Source organism: Zonotrichia albicollis, chromosome 16, assembly GCF_047830755.1.
Source record: "Zonotrichia albicollis isolate bZonAlb1 chromosome 16, bZonAlb1.hap1, whole genome shotgun sequence".
NCBI lineage: Eukaryota > Metazoa > Chordata > Aves > Passeriformes > Passerellidae > Zonotrichia > Zonotrichia albicollis.
This window is the reverse complement of record NC_133834.1, coordinates 15,997,105-16,016,370: the sequence shown is the minus strand read 5'-3', so window position 1 is coordinate 16,016,370 and position 19,266 is coordinate 15,997,105. Positions and strand designations below refer to the sequence as shown.

The 19,266-nt window shown below is 52.8% G+C and overlaps 1 protein-coding gene across 1 annotated transcript; it reads right to left on the bottom strand.

Annotated features, from left to right (window-relative positions):
• Window positions 1-729: 729 nt before the first annotated feature.
• On the bottom strand, window positions 730-11,168 carry ATP6V0C (ATPase H+ transporting V0 subunit c). Its single transcript, XM_074552783.1, has 3 exons — window positions 10,812-11,168; window positions 2,068-2,251; window positions 730-1,017 (listed from the first exon to the last, which is right to left on the bottom strand). Exons 1-3 carry the CDS (start codon window positions 10,885-10,887, stop codon window positions 813-815), a joined length of 465 nt encoding a protein of 154 aa, XP_074408884.1. The 5' UTR covers window positions 10,888-11,168; the 3' UTR covers window positions 730-812.
• Window positions 11,169-19,266: the final 8,098 nt, after the last annotated feature.

Sequence of the window (19,266 nt, the reverse complement as noted above, 5' to 3'; positions counted from 1 at the left end):
CTGCTCACCAGGAGTATGGCCCATGGCAGCAGCTGGGAACCACAGTGCCACAGCCCAGGAGAGCTGGCAGCATCACTGGCACGCTGCCCAGTCACTTCAGGAACCTGCACGCCTCAAGAGACCTCACCCACTTCCCAAAGGAGCAGCAACAGCTGGAAATCAGAGCCAGGGACTCATTACAGCAATGTAGTGAGGAAGTTTTATTTGGAAACATGGTAGAAGTTTGTAACCCAACACTGGGTGCACGACTGATGCCGGAGCATACGCAGTTACTATTGAAACACGGGAGTGTTTCGGACAATTGCTGTAATAAAACACAAAATTCTCATACTCCAATACCAGGACACTACAGCAATCTTTAGAATCAAAATTACATCCAAGGAATTCTCTGCACTTACAATTTACCCCACAGTGTAATCTACCTATATATAAGATTAATATATATAGCATGGGAAATTGAAAATCCTTGCTCCATAGATGTATGAACATGTCAAGTCTTTTATAAATAAACATCCAGTGAAGAGAAAAAATTACATTTCTAGTTCATATTTATACATAAAATACTAACAGCAATGGGTGGAAAATTGCACACGGGCCACCCCAAGCCATGCAGCAGGCCTGGAGCAACCCATCCAAGTTAATATTGAAGTACACACAGGACAGACGAGTCACTAACATATATTGCGCATTTACAAGAGATCAACTACCAAATTGGGACAACTGTACACATTGGAGAAACCATTTTCATTCTGGAGCTTTTTTTTTTTGTTAAACGTAGATTTGTTACATCTCTTTACATCATACCGCAACATTTACTTCGTGGAGAGGATAAGGGCAACAATGAGGCCATAGAGACCCAAGACTTCAGCAAAGATCAAAATGAGGATCATCCCCACAAATAACCTGGGCTGCTGTGCCGTGCCCCGGACACCTGCATCGCCCACGATGCCAATGGCAAAGCCAGCAGCCAGACCGCTGAGACCCACGCTCAAGCCAGCGCCCAGCTGAAGGAAGCTCCTGTGGGACAGAGATGAAAGAGTTTCAGTGGCAAGGAACGAGACACCCAGTCTTAAGCCCCTAACTCTTTCAACAAGCCCAATGTGTCTCATAGCAATGCTTACTGACACTCCTAACTCTGATACTTAAAAGACAGGCAGCAGTGAAGGATCTTCACGTGAACATCATGGCTCATACACGGAACTGAGTTACTGGGTTCATCTGGCCACCAGCAGGCTCAGGATGCTGTCAGAACAGCACTTGCAGCAATGCCTGCCCCACAGTACTTTGCAGCCTGTTAGTAGCTGCTCATCTACAGCCTTCAGCCACAGCACATTCAGGTGTCTTGCACTGCAGAAGCTGGGCAGGAATGGTCTGGTTTTCCAAGAAGGAGAGTGTCCTATGGAGCAGTCCCTATCAGTGTCTGCTCACCTGGTAATTGCAAAGGACCATTTGTATCTGCTGTTTTAGACCATGTCTTGTTAGGCCAAGCACTCTGCTCACAGGTACAGCCTGTACAGCAACACAGATACGTGTCACTTCAGCAGCATTGTTTAACTTCAAGAGGGCTCAACCACACCAGTTCCAGCTGTTTTCAGAAGCCAAGAGCAGTCTAAGTTTCAGACTGTAGCTGCTAGAGGCCCGATGTATAGCTCAAGGATTGACTTACCACAGCAAAAGCAATATTAATTATTTACTTGCATCTCCCAGGCAACAGCAGATCTATTTAGACAGTTTTGGAAACACCTGTACATGCAGGTCTGGAGTCTGGCATCATGACACAAGCTTTGCCTCCTCTCCCAGTGCTGCCTGTACATGGCTGCTTCCAAGCCACAGCCCCACAACGAGCAGTGGGACACCCAATTGATCTGTGACAGCCAGTACAGCCAACTCCACTGGGGCTGAGGCATCTGACAGGACAGCTGGAACCCAGCCCATGCTCCAAAGCCTAGCCAAGCACATTCAGCACTGCCAGCCCTTCCAGGGGCCTTGAGCCAAAACCACCCCCACACAGAGCATCAAACAGTGACAGGACAGTCTGAAACAGAACTGCCAGATGCAGCAACTTACTTGAATAGCGTGATTTCAGGTGAGAGGGCATTGGCAATGAGCACTGCCACTACAAGGCCGTAGATCGCTATAATACCCGCCATGACCACAGGGATGATGGACTTCATGATCAGCTCAGGCCTCATGACAGACATGGCTGCAATACCTGTGCCACTCTTTGCTGTTCCATATGCAGCTCCCAAGGCTGGAAGAGAAAAAAAATGCATTACACATGTACCCAAATATAATTTCTTTCACTAGGCTGCAGTTAGAACAGCTAAGTCAGCACAAGGAAGGATTGTGCAAAACTAACACAGTCACATGACAGCCAGGAATACTCCCCTAAGGGATGAGGAAGTGACCTACCAAAGGATTAAGAGGTGCTGTTCAAACAGACCTGATAGCAGAACATCTTCCCAGGCCAGCTTTACAGCAGGGCACGCCCCCAGCAGCCACCCATGCCCCTCCTTAGGGGCCAAAATCCAAAGTCCCAAAGGGAACTCCAGTGTTTGTGTCCTCCCAGAGTCCACACTGCAAGGCTCAACAAAGCACATCTGTTTACCCCAGCAGAACACAGCTGAGAGCTGGGCCACCTGAACTGAGTTCAGCTGCACACATGTCCTCTGTGGGACTCATTCTCCCACAAAACCCATTTGCCTTTGCTTTGGCCCTGGAGTTAAATGTGCCATTGCAGCTTCATCAGACACACTGAGATAGAATTCAACTCAAATATTACTGCTCCACATCATTCATTGGAGAAAGGCTCTGGCACCTGGAGTGTGTGACCTTACCTATGAAGGATTCTGGTCTGAACACTTGTCAATCCAGCCACTGGAACCACAAAGAAGAGTTTGGCTTGTAGTTTATAGAGGACCAAAACCACCTTCCACCTAAGGTTTACTCATCATCCCCATCAACACTTGAGCATGCAGAGACCTGCACAGGATGATGGGTTTATCACCTGCACCAGAGACCTGGAAGAGTCCAAAGCACTATCCCTAACTAACTTCTGCCTTGAAAACTTGGTATAAGCCTCACAGAAACTTCCTCAAATACATTGTTCTTTGATTCTGCAGTACTTGAAAAGACATCATTCCTTCAGCCTTACTGGGGAGTACTCTGGAACTCCACAGCTTCCTACTGTATTCATCATCATCTAGAGATGATATGCATGTCCACTGCCAGCCAGGAATAAGTCCCTGAAGCAGCAGAGACAGGCATATGGAAGGGCAGGCAGTCTCCTTTTCTGACACCATCAAGATCGTCCTCAGAGGTCAATCCTATTAGGCAAGAAAATGTTCTTGCATCTGTTCTAAAACGCTGCTGGAGTCCACTTAAACTGTGGGCATTTAACATCTTTGTGCTGTTCTGAGACCTAACAGTTACATCTGCTCCACCCACAGAAAACCAAGGTTTCTCCAAGGGAGAGCTGCTTGTTCCACAAAGATGTGTCTCTGCCTTACACCAGTATTAGAGCTTGAGATTGTGCACCTTGTCAGACTCTTGTGAAGAGTTGCTGGGAGATATTTGGAGGTATTTGGGTACATGCTTCCCTGCTTCTCACTCAGCACCCCCATAAAGCCTGTATTTAGTGCAGTCATCCTCCTGGCTTGGCACTAGAACCCCACATCATTCATACAAGCAGCACCACTGCACCAACACAAGGTTCATTCTCAGAAGGAAGTTCAGTTTTAGCTACAAAAGCCTGAAGGGAAAGTCTCATTAACTACCAATTTGTTCTGTGCTAGCAAAGCTCTTGAACCTTGACTGGCACAAGGTGATGGAAAGGGCTCTTTTGGGCTACTCAGAACTAGAACCCAACTTAGGAAGCTTGAGCCAGGAGCAACTTCTAGCTGCAGATATCAGATGAACCTGGATATTAGCACATGGATCTAATCAGCCATTTCAGTGATGGCTCTGTTTAGGGTGTAGCCCTTAGGAACTCCAGAAAGAAATCACTGACTTGAACTAGGAAACCTTTTTGTTGGACAAAGCACCTTCTAAGAGCTGGAACTAAGCCTGAATCCTGGTCCCACTGTCTACTCTGGGTACAGAATTTAGCAAAAACCACTTCTCCTGTCTGCAATCTTTTACAAACCTCTCAAAAAAATGCAGAGGCTTATGAGGGAAGTTCACTATTTAAAGTTTTATCAGTCATCACTTCCTCCAAAGGCATGAAGCTACTTGAGGGCGTTGCAATTATTGCAGTGATAGATTAGAGAAGGTGATTTTGTAACCCCATTTACAAGAAAGTCAGCTTGCTCAAGGCTTTTGTGGAGGGGCAGTGCAGCACGAGTTTGTCAGCTCCCAGTTAAAATCCCAGAAGAGGCCAGATCTTATGCCTTGAATTTGTTTTAAATACAGTTTGAAAGAAAGCCTATCTTTACCAGTCTTCACATAAGAGTCTTAGATGTCACTGAAACTCTACTGAACTCCCACTGGTGACCACACAGAGCTTCAGAGCTTGGCACATCTGCTCCCAAGGAAGCCTTCACCACCACCCCAACCAAGAGCCATCTTCAGCACCTTACAAGGCAGCTTTACTAGTCTGGCAAGTAGTCCTTGCATCTTTGACATTATCTCAGTATTACAGGGAAGGTGGCAAAGACAATACCTGCTCCCCACCATGCCTCTAAGTGGCACAGCCACTCAGCTTTGGGCTACGGACACCCTGGAAAATGTTCCTCCACACCTTCACCTCTACCTTGCAGCAGCTCTAAACAACTGAAGCACATATATGCTACATTTAAATATCCCTGATCAAATGGAAGGATGTGTTTTCCAAAATCTTGCTAAACAGAGTTTGAGGAGAGCTCTGTGGCAGACACTGGAAATGGGGCAAGAGCTGTACCTCTGCTACACACCAGGACTCTGGGTTTCTGTGTCAGCTCATCCAGCTCCCTCACCTCTAACATACAGGCCAAGCAAGCTCCAAACACCACCTTTAAAGAGGTAGACCTGTCAAAACATTTACCTGGCAGGTCAAAAAGCGCTTCACCTATCTGGTTCACCAGAGACAGACAATTCACCAGGTCTCTAACCAGGAATTGTGCCATTTAGAAGTTCAAGATGTTACAATACAGAGAAATTGCAATGCACATCACTCAAGACCACTTACTCCCAGTAATCCTGTTTCAGAGGTTAACCCCCTTGTGAAATACCCGATTTAGTCCTTGAACTCACAGCCCAGAGCTGATTTATGTACTGCTCCTGGGGGCAAAATGCCCTCCCCTCTGGGCTGAGGACCTGCTGCCTGGCACCTCCCCATATCTGTCCCTGTAACAGGGCTAGCAGAGGGCGTGGGGCTGTGCAGCTCCAGGATCAAGTATGAACCAGACAGGCCCTTGCCAGATAGGCTGCAGTGCCAAAGACTGAAGCCTGGTTGTATTCTTGCCACTGCCACAGCTCCACAGGGCTCCACCCACATCCTGCTCTTCAGATCAAGGGCGGCCCCAGCATCAGAACCAACCTGCTCCAGCAGGTGACTGTGCTCACTCAGGGCACACACCAAGAAGAGAAACCTTGCAATTAAATCAGATGCAAGTCACTCCCTTGATACAGAAGGAGGCTGTGAGGAGCCTTCCAAGTTCAGAGATCTAGTAGCACAGATCCAGTTTCACCAGTTGATACATTCACACAGGTTCAGAACCAGCCACACACACTCCAGCAGCATTTGGTCCATCCAAGCCAGGGATTCCTCCCACATCCCACCATGGTGAACCAGATTTCCACACTGCATCTGAGAGATTTGCAGAGCACTAACATGCAGAACTTGCCTGCATGAGAAGTGAGCTAGCAATAAAAGCCAGCTTTCCAATTAGGATACCACTGGTTACTATCACAGCAAGCATGAAGGACCATTTGGGATGAGCACTTGCACCTGGAGCCTTTTAAAACTAATCATTATCAAACGGGCTGCCCTCTGCAGTAGGCAGGCTTCCCTGGGAGCATACAGGCACCAATTCATCAACATCTATTCATCCCTGAGCAGGATGTTCCTAAAAGGCTGGAGAAATGTTCAAAGTGACATCCAGGTGAAGCACAGTCCTTGCTCTGCCATACCAGAAACCCGGACACTTCCAAAGGAACAGGCTGCTTCCCACAGGCTGGCCCTGCCCCCTCCCACCCCACCACATTCAACAGCTCCACCTCAAGTTACAGTAATGGATACTTCTGGAAAAAACCTGCTGCTCTGCCCAGGTGCAGCTGCACAGAACAGACCAGCTTCCTTAGGGGAACTGCACTGGAGCCTATGTAAATTCTCATCACACTGGCTGAAGCCTGTTCCCCAATGAAAACCCCAGGAGTAAACAGTGAAGCTGCTCTACAGGAAGCTGTAAGCTCAGAACCCTTTAGTGAGTCACCTTTTTCAGGATTAGGGATAACTTTTTGTTCTTCCATAATGTAATGAAAGGCTGCTAACACTGTCAGTTTACTGCATTATCAAAATTCTCCAAGACTGGCAGGCCTTTTAGTCTTGGGTCAATACATCTGAGAACTTAAAAAACCACCAGCTCCTTTAGACATTGCTGTAATAGCAGCAGTTCAAAGAAAAGAAAGGATCTGCCAGCCAACTGTCCAAGAGCTGCTTCAACTGGCACTCTGGATTGTCACACAGAGCTCTTTGATTTTTCAAGTATGGTAAAGCACTTTGCCATGGAGCACAGGCTTGTCCTTCTGCAAAGTCCACCCAGACACTTGATACATATCTTTATCATCAAAGAGGCTCCCTCACAACACCTTCAAGAGGACCCATTTCACAAACCAGGTGACCAGTGTACTCCAGGTACCGACTGGCAGAGCAGTGTGTTACACCACTTAGCAAGACCCCTTCCTAACCAGGTCTCAGGGGAGCTTAGAACACCCAGCAGCACCCACAGCTCTGCTCCCCATGGCTGTGGCATGGGACAGCCCCTGCCTGCACCCAGCACACTCCTGTGGCCACAGCAGCCTGACCCAAAGCCTCTGAAGGAAGTGAGTGCAGCCAGTTATGCTTCACTGGAGAAGCACACACTGCTGTGAACCACTGCTTCAAGGAGCACCCAACAGCCTGCTCAGGCTGGGATGTTGTTCACTTTGCAACATCTGTGCACAACCAGTCATGCTCTGGAGATGGAAGAGGCCAGCTCTAGGAAGGAAAAAAGCTGACCAAGAGGTCCTGAGGCAGCTGCTCCCACCACAGGGGAAACACCTGCAGGCTGTGTAGTGACTCCAGGGTGACAGGGATCCATCAGGAAGCCACAGTACAAACTGCAGCACAACTGCTTAAGCCATGTTCTGCAGAGCCAATGGTTTATAATGATCCATCTCATTCTCAGATGTTCCCAAGACTGGCATTTACCGAGAGGAAATGCTGCCCTTGTTGAGACGCCTTCCCTCATTCTCAAGCAGCAGAAACATCGCCTACCTCACTTCTGTTACAGCTCTGAGGTCTCAGCCATCCACTGCTTTACCTGCTGTAAAGGACAAAAGCTTAAGCTAATCTCTACTGCAGACAGTCTGGTAGCTCACACACCTGCCCACATCACATTTGGAGCAGAAAATTACCTTGAGCTGCATTCCACCATCTTATTTTTACCTACAAGCAGCTCTCCTGTTCCACCTCCCCACCTCTCAGACAGTATTTCGGGAAGCACAGGTGCCATTTGCCTTTGAGGATGCAAGCTGTTTACAGTCATGATGCCTTCCAGAATCAGACTGTGCAGGGCTGTCAGCTGCACCAAACTACATGTTCTGAGCCAGCTATTTCACCATGGAGGTCCCTTAAAAGCCAACCAACTGCTATGAGATCTAAAGACTTAATTTAAAACAAAAGTACTATTTCACTGCAGCAAAAATTAGAAGACACAGGACTAATTTAACACTGGTGGCTGAAGTTCTCTTCAAGAAGAATTTTCCAGCTGCTTGGCAGTGCAGCAGGTATTGAAGGCACGGAATGCCCAGCTGGAGTTCAGGCCTAAGGACAACTCTGCTCAGCATGGAGCTGTCACACTTGTGAGCTTTGCACAGAGCACCAGCACACCCAGAACCAGACAGCTCTGCCCAACACCACACTTGTCCACTCTGGTGTGCTCATATCACATGAAAAAGCTACAATAATTTAATCACTCAACAGCACCTGACCCACCCCATGGGAAATAAGGAACTGCAGCAGTGAGAACAAGTTGTAATCTGCAAATAACCAGACAGGCTCAAAGATGGCCAAGGTCACAGCAGCCTGCTCTTGTCTCTGGCTGACCAGAACAAGTTCTGCTATCTATTTACCATCAGCAAGTAGTGCTCACACAGCACATAGGACTGCTCCAAGTCACTTGTTTTCACATCAAACCACCCTGGACAGTATAGAACCTGAACATGTTTACTAGAAACATATCTCGGAACTACAAGCTCCACAAGAATGTGATCTTTAGATATAGCATGAGTCAGACATGATTCACTGCACTAATTAACACGGATCCAGGACAATTTTAGAGTTTTAACTGCTTGCCCAGATTTAGCTCCTTACTTCAAAATCAAGGGTTTTTTAACAACTACCATTAGAACATGCTGTGATGCAACATGCCTATTACAAAAGCTACATAACTGCAAGTTTTAGTTTATCCTCTGTTGACACCTCTGCCATATTGCCTTAAAAATACAAACTGCTTCACTGAACAGGCACACCTAAGAAATAACTTCCCATCAGCACACCCTATAACCTGTTGTCCAGCACCTGAACCCATCACTGGCCCTGGCAAGAGTACCTGCAAGGCTCAGACCTGCTGGTATTACAACATCAGAGGTCAGGATAGACCTCTGAACTCACTGAATCCAGGACGACTAGACAGATTCTGCATCAAGGACCTCTCACAAAACAACTGCAACAACACAGACACCAAGCCTCCATCAATAGAGCTTATGACTGACCCAAACCTTCCCCCTGCAATCCCACAGCACCATGCTGTCATGCTGCAGCTTCTAGGAAAGGCTTCTCTGCTGGTTCAGACACGCCAGCACCACTCCAAACTCGTGTTAAAGAGCTGACTCAAGTCTGCATCCCTCACTGATGCTTCAGCTGAAGCACACTCACACGTCACTAACATGGTGTCTAAAGCCACACAGCCATGTTCTTTTGCTTCCAAAACCCATTCTGCAAGAGGAAATCAGCAACTCCTTCCTTGGAAGGAAAGCTCATTATTTAGGACCATTTTGCAAAATGCAGTGAACCACTGACTATTTTTTCCCAACAAGTAACTAGATCTTAGTTTCTTCCTCCATTATCTTCAGTAGCCAAGAGGCAGGTAGGTCAGCAGGCCCAACTCTAGCTCCCATGGCATTTCAACCATTGACTTTCAGGAAAATTTTTACCTGTCAAGAGTGAGTACAGTGTCTGAAATCCAAGATGGCAGGCCACTGACTGCCCTCAGCATCAACATCTGCATCCCACCACCATGTACAAATTAAACAAACTAGGTGGCTGTCACCTAACCAAGCTGTTGTTTTATCAAAAATTTAAGTCACAAACATGGCTGGTGTGGAACCAGTCCATGGTGCCCACACCAGCATGGCCAGACAGCTTCCTCTCAAGCACCAATTTTAATTCACTGTCCACTTGGCTCTCTGCATGATTTCACCTCCCACATGCATCAATCAAGAGAGCTTCCCAAATCCATCCTGCAGACCCAGCCGCCATCCTAGAGGCCATATTAACACAATGGGATCCCAAGCACCTCAAAAGCACTTAGGCAGCTTGAGCCAAGACCAATTCAGGACTAGAAGGGAGCCAAAGACCAGTAAGTATGTTCACGTCTGTGGAGACATGGGCTAAGCCTTCAGAAAGGAAAGTTAGATTGGTTCCTAATTGTTTTATTCCTAATTATTGTGATACCTGCATTTGGAAAAAAAAACAGCTGAAGCCTTCCCATGTTAGATGTAAAAGGGAACAGCAGGTCTGCCCCCACCAAAGAGCAGCAAACGCTGTGCAGGAACAGCAGTCACCTTCTGTAGGTTTAACAAGGCTCCGAGAGACAACGCATTAAAGGATGGCATTTCTGGTGCCAACCAGCACTTACAGCCCCTACATCTGAGCTCCTTCAGTGGGGAGAGCAATGCCGCAGGATGACCCAATTTACACCGCACTGAGCTCGCTGCCTGGAGACGCAGAGGGAGGGCCATGGAGCGGGGCTTCCCCGTGCCCCGGCATTCCCATTCCACGGGGCAGCTCAGAGCCCGTCCATCGCCTGCAGTGGCATTAACGTCTCTAAGGCGGCCTGCCCGCCAAACGACCGCACATTTATGTTTAATCCCGTCAAAAACCGGTCTTGCGTTATCCGGGGAATGGTTTAGACACCACGTCCGAGTCACAGTGGGAGAAGCGCCGCCGCCGCGGAGGCCGGGGGAGGCAGAGCCGGGGACTTCGCGGGCAGCCGGGGCACGAACACCCCCCCCCCCCCCCCGCCCCGCGTCCGCAGCCCCGGGGGGACCCCGGCCCGCGGCTGCCCGGGGGGGGTGGGGGGGGGGCGGCCCGGGCGGCACCGCCGCAGTCACGTGGCCTCGGGGGCTCCGCCGGCGGTGACGTCACCGGCACGGACCCTCCGCTGCCCCAGAGAGCCCGGATGGAGCGGGGGAGGGGGTGGGGGGGCGCCCCAGGAATCCCAGCCCCTACCGGCGAGGGCGCCCCGCCGGGGCAGGGCAGTGACGGGGAAAAAGAAGCCGCTTCCCCCGCACCGCGCTCCCCCTCCTCCCCACCCTCCCCCCGGTCCCTCCCGCTGCCGGTCGGTGCTCACCGCTGAAGACCATGGCGGCCGAAGCGCCCATCACGGCGAAGAAGGAGGCGTACTCGGGGCTGGCGCCGGAGGACATGGCTGCGCGAGCCGGGCCGGGCCGAGGCGCCGCTAGAGTCGGAGCGCGAGAGGGCGGGGGAAAGGCGGAAAGCTCCGCCGCGGCGCCGGTCCTCGGCGGGCAATGCTCGGCCACAAAATGGCGGGGGAGCGGGCGGGGCAGAGGGAGCCGGGGTGGGGGCGCAGGGCGGGCGGCGGCGGGGCCCGGGGCGCGGAAGCTCCGTCCCGGCAGGAGTGGCGGCGGCGCGCGCGCTGCGCCCTAAATACGGCCTCCGCAGGACAAAATGGCGGCGGCCCGCCCGTCACGTGATCGCACCCACCGCCCCCGCCCGCCCCGCCCTCGGCGCACACCACGCGCGCGGCAGGGGGGACGCCCGCTCGCGCGCTCCTCACTCCTTCTTCCCGCGCCCCGATCCCGGTTCCGCGGCGCGGCCGCCGGCGAAGTCAGCGCCATCCGGGCTCCCCCGCCCGCTCCCAGGTCGTAGCGGCGGCGCTGACTGCCCGACTCTAATGCCCTCCCCTCGTTCCCCCCTCCGCGCCGCCTGGTTGAGCCCGTCCTGCCCGACGGCCGCGGTCCGCTGAGCGTGATTCAGCTCTCATTAGCATAAGGGGCGTGCCCCGTCACGGCCCCGCCCACGCGGCGGCGGCCTTGCCTCGGGCCGGTGATGTTCGAGTCGTGTCCGTGTGTCCCGTCCCCCTGTCTGGTCTGTGTGTCGTGTCCCTGCAGCACCGCCCGGGCCGTGTCCCGTTATCTGACCCCAGGGCGCGGCTCCTGCCGCGGATCCCCATGTCCGTGTGCCGTGTTCCGGTGCCGCATCCCCCACGGTGCGTCCCGTCGCCATGTGCCATGTTCCCGTGTCCCATGTGCCGTGATCCCGGTACCATGTCCCGTGTCCCATGTGCCGTGACCCCGGTGCCATGTCCCGTGTCCCATGTGCCGTAACCCCGGTGCCATGTTCTGTGTCCCATGTGCCGTGTTCCCCGTGCCATGTCCTCCCGTGCCAGGTGCCACCTGCCCTGTGCCTTGCCTGCGTGCTGTGTCCCCTTTCCTGTCCGACCCTGTCGCCTGAGCTGTGCTCAGCTCTTGTGAGCCTCCCACGAGGCATCAGCTGTGCCCGTGGGGCCGTGCTGGCTTGGGCTCCCCTCTAGGGCCTTCCAGCCCCTGCACTGCACATCTTCCAAGGGTCCAGGGTGGCAGCATCTGTTGGAGTTCTACTGCCGTCCCACCCATCGATCCTGTTCCTTTGGATGTGACGACCAGCCCCTGGCCCGTCCTTTTCCCCAGGCTGGAGGTGAGCGGGTGGGCTGGGTCTGAACCACGGTATTGTCCCTCCATAGGCTCTGCCACCTACTCTCTCCTGCAGGCGCTCCCCTGAGCCAAACCTATCCCAAACCATCGCAGAGGGAGGCTCCTACAGCCCATCCTGGAAGGGTGACCCATGCCATTCTGCTGCCCAGGGTTTGGGGGGTCATTAACAGTTCCTGCTGCCACAAATCTGGCTGAGCTTTCTGTATCCCAAAACACCAGGTCTCTTAATTACTCAAGGGCCACCTGCCTTTTCCCCTGTGTTGCCACTTTTCTGCCCCCTTAGCCTTGTTAGAGCCCACAGGGAAGCTGAGGACTGGATTTACTTTGGCAAATTCCTTGCTGCTGCTTGAGCACCACAGGTCCTGGCACTTCAGTGGGCAGAGGTGGCTGGCATGTGCTGGATACTGGCAGCAGGGCATGCTGGTTCTGAGAGGGAGACTGTCACCAAGTCTTCATGGGGACATCCAGCACATACATGGTGCATGGCAGAGGTTGGCTGGAGGCACAAAGAGAGCAGTGGGCTGGGAGTCAGCCACAGAGGTGGAGCCTGTCCTGAGCCCTGGCAGAGGTGGCTGCAGGGGCCGTGCATCCCATCTGGGAGCACACTGCCACTGTCACCACCACCACTGCCATCAGCACTGCCACCATCATAACCACCACCAGCACCACAATCATCATCACTGCCACTACCAGCACCACTCCCCCCATTGCTGCTTTTCCACGCTGGGACATGAACTTTTTCAGTGTGGTCATCGTTGTCATCACTCTGTGGTGGTGGCTGTCACTGCTAGCTGTGTTTCCAGCAGCTCAAATTTAACCTTTCACTGTCACAGGACAATCCCTGCCTCTCAGCTCCAGAGCAATTGGTCACTGAGTGCATTTCTCACCCCTTGGGCCACCGGCAGCATCAGCAGTTTGCTCACCAGATTTGGGCTGGTGAGGGGAGATGGGGCCTGGCCTGTGGTGCCTCATCCCATCCTGGTGCTCAGGTCTGTGCCCTCCTGGGCTGGGTCTGGCCGTGCTGCCACCAGCCCTCACCTGGAGTGGGCATCTCTGCCAGCACTGTGCCTGGCCTGGTTGCAGTGAGGGGGCCTTGCAAGGGGCAGAGCCCAAAGAGAGTGCCGTGGGCATCCTGGCTGGCAGGGATGAGCCCAGATCTCCGCCCCACGGAATTTATCTGTGGGTGATGGCTGCTGTCGTGTTGTTGGACGAGAGCCTCAAAGCCCCAAGGACACAAAGAGACTGGAGCAACACCAGCAACAATATTCGGAGCAGGGACCAGGGTGGATTTTACGGGCCCCTAAGGGCTGCTCTTCCCGCTGTGCGTGTCACGGGTCCCGGGGGACGGCCCTGGCTGCCGTGGAGCCGCTCCGTGCCCGCGGCGCTGCCGCCGCCGCCTGCCGTGCCCCTCCGGCCGGCGCTGCCACCGATCAGCCGGCCCCATCCCCGCCGATCGCCCGGCCCCATCCCCGCCGATCGCCCGGCCCCATCCCCGCCGATCAGCCGGCCCCATCCCCGCCCCAGCTGCCGGCGAGCTCCGTCCCGGCCCACAAAGAGCCTCCTGTGGCCGGGGGCTCCCGAGTGGCGGCGGCGGTGCCGCTCTGGGGTGCCGTGTCTCCGCTGAGGCCGAGCAGCGGCGCCCCCAGGGCCCAGCTCCCTCCCTCCCCCTTGGAGCGGCCGGGAGTCTCCCTGCCCCCGCATCGTGCTGAGCTGAGCCCTCCTCTCCTGCCTTCTCCGCCTCCCATGCTCTTCATTCGGGACTCATTCAATGCCTCCGGGTCTCAGTTCTCCAGCACTAAAGGTCCAATAAATTGTTTGGGTTTCACCTGAAATTGCTGATTCACAGCGAGGATATTTTTTAAGCTCTTGGCAATAAAATTTCCTTTCAAAACATTGCATTTTACATTTTCCCTGCGGCATGTATTTATTCAGCCTCCTCCTACCCGGGTGGAGCCATGGAGGTCACGGTGGAGTCAGTGTGGTTCCCCCTGCACATGGGTTTGCACAGAGGGGAGGTCTGGGTGCTGGAAATGAGAGCATCCCCCTCCTTTCACCCATCCGGGAGTGCCCAGCCCTCCTGGCTCTCTCCACACCCCCTGGGCTGCCCAGGCCGATGGATGTGTGTGCCAGGCACTCTCCTGCGATGCCCGTGAAGCCACGCTGATGGCCCGGCTGTGGCTGTGGTCGGGGCAGTGAGGGAACACAGGGATGCACAAAGCACACGTGGGCCAGAGGAGGGGAAGGACTCATTGGATACCGGTGACAACAGCACGTTTGTCCTCTCCGGGCTCCCTGTCATGCCTGGTGTGTTACAGCAGATCCCCAAGAGTAACTGGAGGCCTTCCCAGAGCAGGGCTGTTCGAGAGCACCGTGGCATTCCCAGCATGGCAGCTGCAGCCCCGCAGCGATGGCACCCTTGGCTGGGGGCTCTCAGTCAAACCTGGCTCTGTTCTGGCCCCGTGGTTGCTGCACACAGCCAGCACTCCCCGGAATGTCACTGCCCCCCTGCCACCCCTCAGCGGGGACACCAAGGCTCTCAGGCCAGTTCTGCTTCTGCCTTGTGGAGCTGCGGGGGTATTTCTTCCTCAGGGAAAGGGCAATGGGAGGAGGAGCAAAATTCAATGCAAATTGGGAGGTGAACACAACATCAAAGGCAGAGGGCCAGAGCTTGGATGCAGAAGAACCCAAATGAATTCCTGTTCCCACAGCAACCAGCTCTCACCCCCTCGCCAGGCGCTCGCCAGGCTGGCACCAACACGCCCACGCTCACCAGGGGGACGTGAGGGTGGCACCTCCAGAGCTGCCTTTTCCTTCTCATTCACCACATGGCATGGCACCACACCAAACCAAACCCAGCCTGAGAGGGATTTTGGGTTGCCCATTCCCATGCCAAGGAAGGAGCAGAGAATGAAGTGGGCTTTCCAGCACGTGCAGGGGAGAGGTGCCACCACGTATTTTCTGGGTGGCCTCATGGCAGATGACTCTCCTGCTGCCCTGAGCCTTGTCTGTGCATGGACCAGACACCTTGGAGAGCAATTTCAGAGGGCTCCAGCTTCTGTCAGCTGCTTCCAACGAGCAGGAGCTGGACACTGCCTGCTCCATGCTACATATGGGACTCCAGGGCTGCTGACCTGCCCTGACCCAGCTGGTTTTTGGCAGGTTGGAGAGTTGTTTAGCAGGGGATCTATTTCTAAAAGCCACGGCAATGCTGGTGGTTTTGCCCGTGTCATGGAGCAAGGTGGAAGGCATCTGTGCAGCCAGCTGGGAGCCCCCTGCCCCTGCAGGACAGCTCTGGGTACTGAGATGCCAGCATGGAATTGCATTGTTGCAGGACAGGCAGGGAATGCTCTGCCCCCCGGGTACCATGAGAGAATTTGTGTTAAGGTGTTAAAAATGCATCTCAGCTCAGGACAAGCCCAGGTGGGCTTTCAGTCTGGAGGTCTGATAGACACAGTGGAGCTGAGCTGGTGCAGGGATTGGAGACGAGAAATGCAGGTCTGGCAGTGGGTGCATTGCTCACGTCTTGGCAGCAAGCGCTGGGCAGCCACAGAGCGAAGCCTGTGGAGCATTTCCTCATTCAGTGCCCCTGGCAGTGTCCCACCGAAACCACAGGGCAGGAGTCACGGCCTTGGGGCCCGGCTGCTCCTCCCTTCCCCAGTCAGGACTTTGGGCCATTTGCAAAAGGAGTTTCCCTTGCTGTATTTGGGTCTTAATTAACTGATGCCCACCCTGAGTTGTTAATTCTTTCCTGGGATTTCCCCGGTGCTGGACTTCCAGATGAGGCAATCAGGGGCCTCTCATCCCATCCCATCCCATCCCATCCCATCCCATCCCATCCCATCCCATCCCATCCCATCCCATCCCATCCCATCCATCATCCCCATCTACCCTGATCTCTTTCCCTTCTCATCTTTTTGTCCAGGACTTCCCTACCCTATGTAAACCCTCTGATCTTCCTCTTTTCCACACCACGCTTCTGTGTGAGTGCAGCTGGGAAAATATCCATGTTCCTACAGTTTCTTCAGCTTCTGGGAATGGTGTGGAGAGAAGGTGGGATTTTTCTGCTGTCCTTTTTCTGAAATGCCCTATCCAGGACTGCACACTGTGTGGGGCTGGTCCTCATCCTCCCTTCCACAGGGGATCCATGCTGGCTCCCAGCACTCAGCTGGCAGTGGGGGTCAGCCCGGGCTTCCCACAAGGAGGTTCTGCCCATGGTTTGAAAATTTATTTGCTCTGGGTTACCATAGTTACTGGTGGAAGTCATGTGGCTCCTGCTGTTGGGTTGGGACATTCTCTCCATTATGGCATCACTGTCTAGTTCCACCTTCACGCATGGAAAAGGCAGGAATTTCTTGGGCATTGGGTGGGCTCTGCATGGGATATCCCCTTCCCCCTTGGCACCCTTCAGCAAGCCACTGGCTGTACCTGCGGTGCTGTTGGGGATTTTCAGTCCCCAGTCACAGGGTTTGTATTTCTAGGAGGAGCCAATGTGGTTTTCCCAGCACACAGCCTGTCCCTACACTGCATCTGAGGGCTCTTGGAAGCAGACACTGAGACCCAGCACACCAACATCCCACCCTTGGCTTTTGGGCAGCTGGTTTGCAAATGGGGGTCTGGAACAGCTGACATATCCTGGAGAGGCAGTTTTGGAGGCATGATGCTGGGTGAGATGGGCAGGCAGCGTGGGAGGGATGCTGGGTGGCTGGGAGCCACACGTGGGCTGCAGAGACACCCAGAGGGGCACAAGCCCAGTGCTGGGGCCAGCCTGCACTGCAGCCTGCCCGCCACGGCTTTTTCTTGCCAGAGGCTTGTGAGTGCAGGCACTATTTGTTATCTTCCCACAGCCATGGCAGACATCACCCCACAGAGAGAGCCTGGAATTCCACTGGGACTCTCCTGTCTGTGGATCTTCTCCTGCTGCCCTGGTGTCACTGAAACTGTGGGAAAAACAAAGACCCTCCAACAATATAGTAGGAGTCCTTGTAGAATATCTGTATTGTAAAAGTGGCCTTGCCCTAGTCCTAGTTGTTCTAAATGGGCTGCAGCTGTGATGTCCTTAATTGGGTGGCAGCTGTGGCTAATGAAGATAACTGGGATAAAAGGGGTTGGGTTGGCCAGTCAGGGAGAGCCTTGGAGGAGCTCTGATGAAGAAACAGGAGCAACACTGCTGTGAAGAGCCACTTGTGAAAAAACCACCCAGAAGGTATGGGACTCTAGACATATGAATACAACACAACAACATTTTTATGTTAGATAGTCAAGGCGTTTTTTCATTATCTGGCCAGGATGTACCACAGAAATAATCTCATCCACACATTGCCCGAGTATGCAGAGAGAATAATTCCATTACACATTCTTTTACAAGATTTTCCCCAAACTTTATATAGTCAAAACCCATCGAGATGCACTGTTTTAAAGTTCATTAGTCCAGAGCTGAGTAACCCCCAGTATTCAGTTTCCCATTGGATCTGAATCTCCTCACCTCTAATGTTAATTAGATCTTCATTCTTCGATTTTTTTTCATAACTCCTCTCCAGAGGAGATGTCTGGGGTAGGTGTTGGTAGATGGCTGCTGATGTTCCCTTGATGGCCTTTTATCTTTCTGGATATCTATAGGCTACTCCAAGTCCATCAGGCCTCATCTAGAGAAACAATGACCTGGAAAGAAAGCTTCAGTTCCCTTCCCCAGGGCAAAGGTGAACAAACCTGGCTAAAGTGATATAAAATATTTTTTAAACTGGTGTTTTCCAACACTGAGAGCTGCCCTGGGGACACGGGGAGAGGAGTATACTGGGGACAGGATGTGGCAGGACAAATCCAGGCCCAGGGTCCCACAATCTTTTTGAGGATGAGCTGCTGGCAGATGCTGAGAATAGGCAGCCACAGGGCACCAAGGAAGGGAAGGACAATTTTGGGTCATTACACTCCGTTTTGGGGAGAAAATCCAGGTTGGTGAGGGCAGAATCTTTCTGCTGCCTGACTGGGAGCTGCTTCAGAACCATGTGCTGTGCTGCTCCTGAGCTGGGACAGTGCCACGGCTCTGCCCTCACAACCTGCTGCTTCTTGTGCTGCCAGCAATCCCTTGGCCTGGGGCCCTGGCAGGTAGGGAGGGAGATAAACCTTGGCTGGCTGGCAGAACAGCACCTTCCTGCAGAGCTGCTGGGCATGAGGAGCTGCGGAACTGCTGCTGTGAGATGCACCAGGGCTGGAGTCTCTTCTCCCCTCCCTGCCTGGCTCAGCATGGATCAGAGTCCTCACTACCAATTAACAAATTAAATCCAATCCCTCTGTGTGGTATTCACATATTCTTTGAACAGAGAGAGACACAATTCTCTCTCCCAGGATTTTTCTTGGGAAAAGCAGTGAGAAAGCTCAAAGAGAGAAGAGAAAACAATTTTTATCTCTACTTGCTGCTCCTGTTTGGCACACGTGGAATGTGTTATGGAGATTGTTTGCCAAAAAAGATTTGTTAATAGGACTCTGGTGATGGTTGTTTTGTCTGATTGACCAATTAGGTCAAAACTGTGTCGTGACTGTCTGTGAGGGGTCACAGGTTTTTCTTTAGTACCTTAGTAGTATGATATAGTATTAGTATAGTGTAGTATAACATAGTATAGCTATAATAAAGCAGTTGTTCAGCCTTCTGAATCATGGAATTTTGCATGTTATTTCCTGGCTGGGGGTTGTCCTGCATCGACACCTCTGCCACTTCCCAAGTGTTCCTACACAGCTGCTGTGCTTGTGCTCCTCCTGCCTTGGCTCCTGCACTCTGACAGAGCATCACCCCTGGCATGCCGTGCCTGCCGGCCTCTCCTCCAGGTTCCCATGCCTACAGACCCCTCAAGAGCTAGAGATGAAACTGAGATGGTGTTGGTGCCAGTGGCAGCTGTCTGGGAGCCCCTGAAGCTCCTGTCCTCTGCAGTTCATGGATGCAGTGTTACCCCCACCTCCCACTCTCCTCCTGCACACATTCTGCATTGGGCTTGACTAATACACTTGGAGAAGGATATTTTTGACTGGGCAAAGAAATTTGCCAAAACAGGGTCAGATTGTCCCCAGCAATTGCTCTGTTCATGGGTTGGGGTGACCAGT